The sequence below is a fragment of the Sinocyclocheilus grahami genome, unplaced genomic scaffold (genome assembly GCF_001515645.1).
Source record: "Sinocyclocheilus grahami isolate Dianchi unplaced genomic scaffold, SAMN03320097.WGS_v1.1 scaffold118.1, whole genome shotgun sequence".
NCBI lineage: Eukaryota > Metazoa > Chordata > Actinopteri > Cypriniformes > Cyprinidae > Sinocyclocheilus > Sinocyclocheilus grahami.
In genome coordinates, this window is record NW_015505297.1 from 1,922,623 (window position 1) to 1,932,513 (window position 9,891).

Genomic DNA, 9,891 nt, shown 5'->3' on the forward strand with positions numbered 1-9,891 from the left:
TCGCAGCCTGTAAGTACGTTTTCATATTTAAAGGATTTGCCACTGATGATTCAAATGCGAGTTTTGAGCAGTGTAGTGTAGGGCTTGTTGTTTGTCATTTCTCCGATCACAAATGCAGACATGGTTTTATGTTTATGCGGCGCGATGCAATGCAACGCGTAAAAAGACAGTATAAGTCATTATAATCAGTAATTATGTCCCCACTTGATGCAACAAATGCCTCGTTTATAATGGGTTTTATTGGTTTTGTCTCATCGCGCCGGGACACGGCATCACACAGTATGGTAAGGGGTGTAACATTTCAGTCACACGCTTGAGGAATTCAGCCAATCACAACGCATTAGATAGCTGGCCAATCAGAGCACACCTTGCTTTTCAGAACGATGAGCTTTGTAAAAATCGACGCATTTCAGAAAGGCATGGCCTAGAGGAGAAACAATAATGTACAGTATGTGGAAAATAGTGTGTGTTTTAGGGTTGGGTAAAAATATCAATATCTCGATATTAATCGATTATCATATTTACGGAACGATATCGATTCTTAATTCCCAAGAATCGAATCAATCAATTAGTCTAGCCTGTTTTCAGTTAATGGACGGAAGGTTGAAGGGCACTTCCCATCCAATATATCGCAATAAGCATTGTGCTTTGGTACTTTTAATATGAAACAAAGTCTCAGATTTCAAATTCTGTCCATTGTATTGCGGTATTCAAACAATAAATGCCGTTTTGGCGCTGTTTAATGTGGAGTGACAGATCGCTGTAGCGCCTCGATCAACAGACGTGCGTGAATTGATCATCTCCTCCCCATTAATACCAGTTTCAGCACAAAATAAACATGACTAAACATCCGAAGGTAAGTTAAAAGAAAAAGTATAACGTTACAAGCCGTATCCTGTCTCATGTAATCGCTCAATCAGTGTTTCAGCCACGCAGACGTCATAACGTCTTCTAAACAATGTCACGTAATGTCACATTTACCTCACAAAAGCATATTTGGGGACCGTAAACTAAACCATAAATAAACTGTAGAGAGGGGCATTTTGCTAAATATATGCACCATATAACATATTCATTATATATTCATATATTACTGTTCTTTAGTGTTTAATTTATGTTTGAATAAATCCATCAAGTTTTTATGACAGCCACCATTATGTTTATATTTAAAAAAAAAAAAACTAATTGAAGTAGAAATATTATGTAATTGTAACTTTATTATTTAAAAAACATATATTATAAAATTCAATATTATAGTAATGTAGTACCAACTGAATATATATATATATATATATATATATATATATATATATACATACATACATACAGTGGATACGGAAAGTATTCAGACCCCCTTAAATTTTTCACTCTTTGTTATATTGCAGCCATTTGCTAAAATCATTTAAGTTAATTTTTTTCCTCATTAATGTACACACAGCACCCCATATTGACAGAAAAACACAGAATTGTTGACATTTTTGCAGATTTATTAAAAAAGAAAAACTGAAATATCACATGGTCCTAAGTATTCAGACCCTTTGCTCAGTATATAGTAGAAGCTCCCTTTTGATCTAATACAGCCATGAGTCTTTTTGGGAAAGAGGCACCTGAAGGCCGCTATCAAAGCAACCTGGGCTTCCATTACACCTGAGCAGTGCCACCATCTGATTGTCTCCATGCCACGCCGCACTGATGCAATAATTCATGCAAAAGGAGGCCCAACCAAGTATTCGAGTTCATAGAAATGAACATACTTTTCAGAAGCCTGACATTTGTTTAAAATATCCTTTTTTTTATTGATCTTATGTAATATTAAAATTTTCTGAGAAACTGAATTTTGTATTTTCATTATCTGTAAGCCATAATCATCAAAATTTCAAGAAATAAAGGCTTGAAATATTTCACTCTATGTGTAATGAATCTATATAATATATGGGTTTCACTTTCTGAAATGAGTGACAAAAGTTGACCTTTTTCATATTCTAATTTTTTTTTTAGATGTACTTGTATGTGTGTGTATATATATATATAACTATATTTTACAGCATTAGTTGAGAGATTTTTTTTCCTTGAGAAAATTTGGCATGTACCGTACCTGATATAGGCCTATATCCAAAATAATCGATATTGAATCGAATCGGTAATCGAATCGAATCGCAAGCTTGTGAATGATAATCAAATCGTGAAATTGTGTCAAAACCCAGTCCTAGTGTTTTTTTAACCTTAAACCGCATAAACACCTTTCATTAGACCAAATACACCAAATAATGTTCTTTTTTTTGCAACATATGACCCCAATAATATAATATAATAATGTCTGGAGAAACGACAAACAACAAGCACTACTCTACACTGCTCAAAACTCACGTTTGAATCGTCAGTGGCAAATTCTTTAAATATAAAAAAACGTATTTACAGGCTGTGAGTCAGAAGCACCAGACTGTCCTTGCAAAGTTGGAACTGCCCAACTTTATAGAAACAGACACCGGCATTGTAGGCTACTCTACCAGGATCAGGAAACAGTCCTCCATAAAATGCGCTGCACACATCTGAATATTTGGGTTGAAGTGTTCTGGAACAGTGTTGTAAATACAACTTAACCACTGATTTCTAGTCGTGTCCTCTTTTGGAAGACCAAACAAAGTAGTTTCGCTTTCACAACGAAACACACAGCGTCTCCACAACATGGCGGCGACAACAACAATACTACAGAGAGAATAAAAGTTATACCTTCTTTCTTTGCGTGAACATTTGGGTGGCGTTATGCAAATCTTCCCACATCGTGACGTAGACATGTGGGGGCGTGTTAGAACGAGCCGTTTTAGGTAGGCGTGGTTGACTCTTAATTTTATAAAGAATATTTCTTTGGATTTGAGACTCAGTCTTTGCAACTTTACAGATCTTCTTTATGCACCAAGAGCTTGTAACACTCCAAAGAGAAAGGAAAAATTGAAATCGCATCATATGGCCCCTTTAATATATGGTACATACTGCATTTAACCATTTCAAAATAATAGGTAGTGTCCTATTCTAAATGTACTCTGAAGACCAAATGCAAAAAAATGCAAACATTAAGTATTTTTCGTGAATCTAGTACTTTATCAAGCTTCAATCAAGATTCAGTCTTATAATTGTACAAGTTCATGCAGCAGGATGTTTGATTTAATAGGCGTATCAGGACCAAATCCCAGACTTTTCTCGCTTTCGACGTACAATGGCAGCCACATCTTGTTTGAGAGTGGTGACGCACTGTTCCAACTGTTCAGAAAAGTCTTTCAGGAGATACGTATGTTCATCCACAAACAGTCTGAGACCCAGCAGGTCTGCTTCCTCCTATGGAGACAAACACATGTATAGACACATTACAGTCAAAGCATGTACAACCAAAAGACTTTCACGTCTGAACACAGTGACCGTGATTTCACCAAGTACAACATGTTCCTGGATCAAAATCCTTGTTGATCCTGGAACAACATTCCAATTAACCAATCAGAATTGAGGGATAACTTTTCAGGAAATATCTGTTTTAGGCTTACGATCAGGGTTAGGTGCTTCTACACCCTTGTTAATCAGCTATCATTTCACACTGATTTTAGGAATAAATTATGGGTAGGGTTAGGTTTAGGGGTAGGGATTGGGTTTAGTCTATATTTTTGGACAGTAATGTTGATCCAGGATCAACAAAAGATGTTTATCCAGGAACATGTCTTACTTGGCAAAATCACGGAGACCCCTGAACACAGAGGCTGATTGGCATGACTCATAGATTGGGACTTGCCTACTTACACTGGGTTTGTGTCTGCGCAGCCGCTGAAGTTGCCCCCTAACAGAGGTCATGCTGTGGTAGAACACTTTTAAGGCTTTGGCAAACTCAGCATCACAGCTGGGCCTCAGACTGCCTCTGCGTTCCTGCCGACCGCGGTTATTCTCCACACCTGCGGCAGAAATGAGGAAGAATAACACAATGTGTGTTATAAACTGAGCATGTTAGGTAATATAGTGGCCCACTTGTAGAAGAAATGCTGAGCTGTTGTGAGAATACATTTGTTTTTGCATGTTGCTTGTTATTTTAACATTAACTGCAAAAGGTATTGGTAGGTCCCTATAATTTCTGTGATGCAAAACAGAATTGAGGAATCCAGTCATAAAAAAAAAAAAGTACAGTATGGTCCAGAATGTCATGGAATTTGGCAAATTTCATACATAGCATACACATTTCAGTCTTCATGACAACCCGTCAAAATAAAATGTTGGTTTAACTTTGGTTTAACCGGAAACTATGACAGAAATGTATGTACTTAACAGTAAATATTCTTCTAAAGTAGTGGTAGTAGTAATAAAACTTAAGGAATATCACACATTTTTTCTTTCCTGTTTTAATATAATCAGTCATCTTCTGTTGAGCACTTCTTTTTGCCAAGCAATAAAATTGTTAAATGTTCATTTGATCGTATTTTAAAAGATTATTTAAATTGTGAATGTTTTATGCATTCATTTGATTACCAGTGTTTTTGCTAATTAATTGTATTAAATCATAAATCCAGAAAAATCAAAGCATACAACACTGAATTTCTGAAAAAATAAATAAATAAATGTTATAGGGCCCTATAATTGTATACATTTAATTAAATTATTAAATAAAGATGATTTTATAAATTCAATTGATTAGACGTGCTTTTTGATTATTAAAATTTAATTAAAACAGAAACCAGAAAAATTAAGACACACAACACAGAATTTGGAGAAAGAAAATGGAAATTGGGAAAAAATTTAACAATTCATAGAGCCCTAACTTTTAATAAATTGTTGTGAAATTAAGTTTGATCATTTCAATTAATCAGACATGCTTTTTGATTACTAAAATTTAATTTAATCATTAAACCAGAAGCCATAGAAGAAAAAAAAATTGAAACAATAACTAGGGTTCTGATCCCGGATGAGCCCCCAATATCTTGACCGAGCAATAATGTCCCGCATGACTTAACCGAAAGTAGTCACCATTTCTGGCTGAGTTAAGTTGCTCTCTCAGAGCACTGTTTTCTTTCTTTAGTGCTGCGTTAGAATTTCTCAGCTGTTCCAAGTCCTGATGAAGGGCTCGGAGAGATGAGCCGAGGTCAGAGCCACCAGTTTCTGCAGTCTAAACAAACATAAATACACATGCAACTTGAATAGGTTTTGTAGACTGGCTCATGCAAAGCATTTTGTGTGTTAACAAACATAATGAACATTTATTGGAAACATCATATACATGGTCTGTTTATTTATGATATATATATATACCAAGTGTTCTGATGCACTAATCTTGTCAATAATAATGCTGTCCTCTTGAGTCATCTTCACTCCATCCATACAAGAGACTAATTCAGAACATCCTTCTACAAACACAAACATGTTTATTGGAGAAGTTCAAGAATGCCTTGAAGGCAAATGGCTTGGTTTTATTCTTGTTGCAGTTTCCACAGCTTCTTTCTATTTTCTGTCATCAAATTACTTTATTATTTCAATCTCAACATACACTACTGTTCAAAGGTTTGGGGTAAGATTTTACTTTTAAATTACCCATTAAATTATTAGATATTACTTATAAATTACCCATTAAATTAAATTGTCAGCAAATATATTTATAATGCTACAAGCTAAGATTTATATTTCAAATAAATGCTGTTCTTTTAAACTTTCTATTCATCAAAGAATCCTGAAAGAAATGCACCACACAAATGCTAAGCTGCACAAGTGTTTTCACAATCAGCATATTGTCAGACTGGAGTAAAGTCTGCTGAAAATTCAACTTTGCTATTGCAGAAATAAATTACTGTTTATAATATAGTGAAACAGAAAACAGTTAATTTAAATTCTAATAATATTTTGCAATATTACTGCCTTGGTGAGACTTCACTCAATAACATAAAAAATCTTTCCAACCCCAAACTTTTGAACAGTAGTGTAATATTTCTTGCATCAGAGATATTTACCCTGCAGGCCCCACAGCTCCAGCACCAGGGCATTGCTCTGCAGGAAGTTGAGCAGTTCCTGAGAGGTTCTTAGAGCAGTGAACTGGACTCTGTGATCCAAGAGCGGGTTCACGTTGTGCCACACCGCTGGAGTGTAGAGAGGCTGCGGGCAGTCAAACACCTGAAACCTGCCAATCAGAGTTCAGATCTTGAGTTGAACTTCAGTCTCTAGGCTATTCATTTAGCCTGTTATTTAATCATTTATTTTATTTTAGTTGATTATTTATTCTTGTAACATTACAAGAAAATCAATGCTTATATATTTTAGAATGGCATGGACTATAACAGTTAGTGACAAAACCCAAAAAATTGAACGTAAAACATGTAGTAGCATATACAAGCCAACTTCAGAAGGATCTGGATTTCGGACACATTATTAGATGATGATGATGATGATGCTTGCAGAACACAGAGCTCTTACTTGAGCTCAAATAAGATTTAATTTCTAATCTCAATAGGGATGCAAATCATCAGACACAGTGTTGTTATTGTAAACTAAAACTTAAAAAAAAAAGAAAAAAAAAGATTTTTGTCAATTGAAATAAAGCTGAAATAAAATCAAATATAAATATTAGATGAAAAACGTAAACTAAAAGAAAATTTTGAAATAAGCTCAAGTACTAAAATTACTAAGAAATAATACTAAAATGGACTTAAAAATAAATTACAACAAACTAAAAAAAATAACAAAATCACAACAAAAATTTAAAAAAAGTAACTAAAATTAAAATGAAAACCGAACATATAAAAATAAAAGTTTAACACTACATAAATAATATTAAAATAACAATGAAATCAGACAATTTATGCACTGCAGTTAGTCTGAATCTGAATAACTATTTTGGTTGATGATCAATCTTATGATAATTATACAATAGTATTATTTTAAACATAAAACAGAACTAAACTTTCATAAATTAATCCTTCATGAATTAAGTAATCTTTTATAAATAAATTGATCTTTCACTTTAGGACATTAGGACATGCATAAGGACATGCATAAGTATCTTTTCTAATCTGAAACGGAACTAAGATTTCATAAGATCCATACAAATACTTCATGCAGAGTTCAACAAACTCTCCATTACACACTGCCATCACTGATTCAAACTAACCCGATCTGCACGCCTCGGTTCCGGGCCTCTTTAACCCAGCGTAGGCCACAGCACTGATCCACAACCAGCTGAAAGTCCAGTCGTTTCCCAAGCAGCTCTGACGGGTCAATAAGGATGTCGTCTTCTCCCAGGGGCCTGCAGTGTATAAATATCATAACACTACTAATATTTAAATTGCACATTTAAACATATAAATGCAGAAATGTAACCCACAATCCTGTTGGGCTGCAGGGCATTAGCTGTGCCTGCAGTATGGCCTCCTCTGTTCCTTCCGGACCCACCACTTCCACCTGCTCCTCCAGAGGGATGCGGAACGCCAGGGACTGCAGCCACAAGTGAGCGCTGCCCAGGTGCAGGGGCTCCAGAGGATCCCAGAACGGATCTCTGTCCCTGGGAAGAGGAGCTCGGTCTGCCCCCTCTCCTCCTACCACCTGCTGCTGGTACACCTCCTCCATCAGAAACTTACGGTTGACGAATTTGGCTTTGGACCACATCCATACCTAACAAGACAAAAAACATGGACATTTAGATCATAACAGAGCTCATGTTTTTATTAAAGTCTGAAAGACATAGGAGCAAAAATTGCCTGTTTAAATATAAGGGTCAAAGAGAGGGTGGAAAATATGCAGGTAAAATTAAATTAGGACTGCTTTTAGTGCAAAAAAAACTTGCTATAAAAGTGAACTTTAGGAAAAATAAAATGAAATGCTACAAAATGCTTCCTTTCAAACCTGTATGAGTTTCTTTCTTCTGTTGAACACAAAAGATGACATTTTGAAGAATGTTGGTAACCAAACGTTGCTGGTAGCCATCGACTTCCATAATAAGGAAAAAAATGCTATGGAAGTCAATGGCTACCAGCAACTTTTTGGTTACCAATATTCTTCAAAATATCTTCTTTTGAGTTCAACAGAAGAAAGAAACTCTTACAGACTTGGAACAACATGGGGTTGAGTAAATGATGACAACATTTTCATTTTGGGGTAAACTATGCCTTTAATATCAGGTGAGAGCTGGAATGTTTTTGTGCATGCTGAAGGATATAACATCAACGCCCTCGTGCTTCGCCTCTACATCAGATGCTGTAATTGTATTAGTCTCTTATTCAATTACACTGGTCCATGTTTTCAAAAACATCTAATTATATCTGAATTTTTGGTTAAACTAAATAAATAATAATAGTTTTACAGTTACTTTTATTTTAACTTAGGCTATTCCCTCTCTCTTTACACACACACACACACACACACACATACAGTATATATAAATTGTATATAAAACCTAGAAATTACTGGATGTTTTATACATTAAAATAATTTGAAGCACTAAAATTAGTCAAACTAAAATAACTATAAATTAAAGCTAAATATTAAAAAACTAAGCACAACAAATTAACAAAACTTAAAGCTGAAATTAAAACTAAAAATACACAAATAAAAGCAAATTCAAAACACTGAATGAATGTAAAATGCTCAGCTTTTGGAGCCTCGTGAAAAGGAAATTAAATTTGTGTCAAATCTTTAATTGTTTAAACTGTGAATTCTCTGAGACCATTTACATTTATGAAAACATTTACATTTATGAATTTAGCATTTGCATTCTAAGTGATAGTGAATTCAATGTACACATTTGGTCAATATATATGTTCCCAGGCATTGCTATTAGAAACCAGTTAAGTGTTTTAAATCTTACAGTCACACCATGTAAAAGAGCATCTTTGTGTACCTGTGTTATAGTTGCATACTGAGTCTCCCAGTCTTTTAGGGCCTCTTGGAGATGTTGTTCCCACAACGTCTGAATGGCTCGAATCTGCAGCTCATTATGAGTCAACAATCGCCGCAGCTCCTCTACAACAGACAACATGTTGAATTAGACGAAATGCACTTGGCATTTAAAGTTTCTTTGTATTTCTATCATTTTACATACTTGTCTCATCATCAGCTTTACGGCCTTCTTGGCCCAGTCGGCTTAGTCTCAAAAGTAGTTTTGCATTTTCTGCCTTGAGTTCCTTCACTAGTCGTTCTGTGGGACTTTCATTCACCACAGCTTTATTCTGGATCCGCTTGGCCCTGAAAAGAGGGACAAAGTGTCCTGTGGAATATATTATCCTGATGGAAAACTAACATGGTCTATATTCAGCAGGGCATTTGTATATACAGTGACTAAACGTGACTTTTTAGGTAAGAACTCAACCCACCTCTCTGCATATCGAAGAGTAGAAAGAGACTCTTCATAGCAAATATCTGCAGCGCTCAAGGTTGCAATCTGTGCATGAAGACAAGAAACACTTTAATGCAAATTATTTCATTCTAAAACATCACAACTACCTTGTTCTGGTTTAGTTTAAATTGAGAAACTCTGGGTAAAGTTAAAGAATCTTACCATGACGGTTCGACTGTTACCACCAAGAGCAGACTGCAGTAATTTGGTGAGGACAGAGTCTCTATAAGGGATGTGAACTACTTTCTTCCCAAGAGCCATGTCTGCTAGAGCACTTTATAGACAGATAAAGCAAAAACAATTCATAACAGCACATTAAACACAAATCAAACTCCAAAATGTATTTGGACACTTAAGCCATGCTTAATTATTGTCAAAGTTTGGTTATACGGCTAATCACCAAATAAATGTGTGGACATGAAATATTGACTTAAATTTAAATGATTTTATAGTCCTACAGTACATTATTTTAAAGCTTCTGCTAAATACGATTATTATATTAGTACTCTTAGGTCATTTTCACTACAGGTAGTAACATTGCATCA

General features: G+C 35.1%; 1 protein-coding gene across 1 annotated transcript in view; it reads right to left on the reverse strand.

Moving 5' to 3' along the window:
• Window positions 1-2,972: 2,972 nt before the first annotated feature.
• Window positions 2,973-9,891, reverse strand: part of kif28 (kinesin family member 28) — a 10,953-nt gene continuing 4,034 nt past the window's right edge. The window contains exons 7-17 of the mRNA XM_016278179.1: window positions 9,509-9,623; window positions 9,324-9,391; window positions 9,053-9,195; window positions 8,852-8,973; window positions 7,340-7,626; window positions 7,127-7,261; window positions 5,973-6,139; window positions 5,281-5,375; window positions 4,999-5,137; window positions 3,787-3,935; window positions 2,973-3,333 (exon numbers count right to left, since the gene is read on the reverse strand). Of these exons, the coding sequence (XP_016133665.1) occupies window positions 3,175-3,333; window positions 3,787-3,935; window positions 4,999-5,137; window positions 5,281-5,375; window positions 5,973-6,139; window positions 7,127-7,261; window positions 7,340-7,626; window positions 8,852-8,973; window positions 9,053-9,195; window positions 9,324-9,391; window positions 9,509-9,623 (1,579 nt within the window). The 3' untranslated portion in view covers window positions 2,973-3,174. The remainder of the gene's footprint in view (window positions 3,334-3,786; window positions 3,936-4,998; window positions 5,138-5,280; window positions 5,376-5,972; window positions 6,140-7,126; window positions 7,262-7,339; window positions 7,627-8,851; window positions 8,974-9,052; window positions 9,196-9,323; window positions 9,392-9,508; window positions 9,624-9,891) is intronic.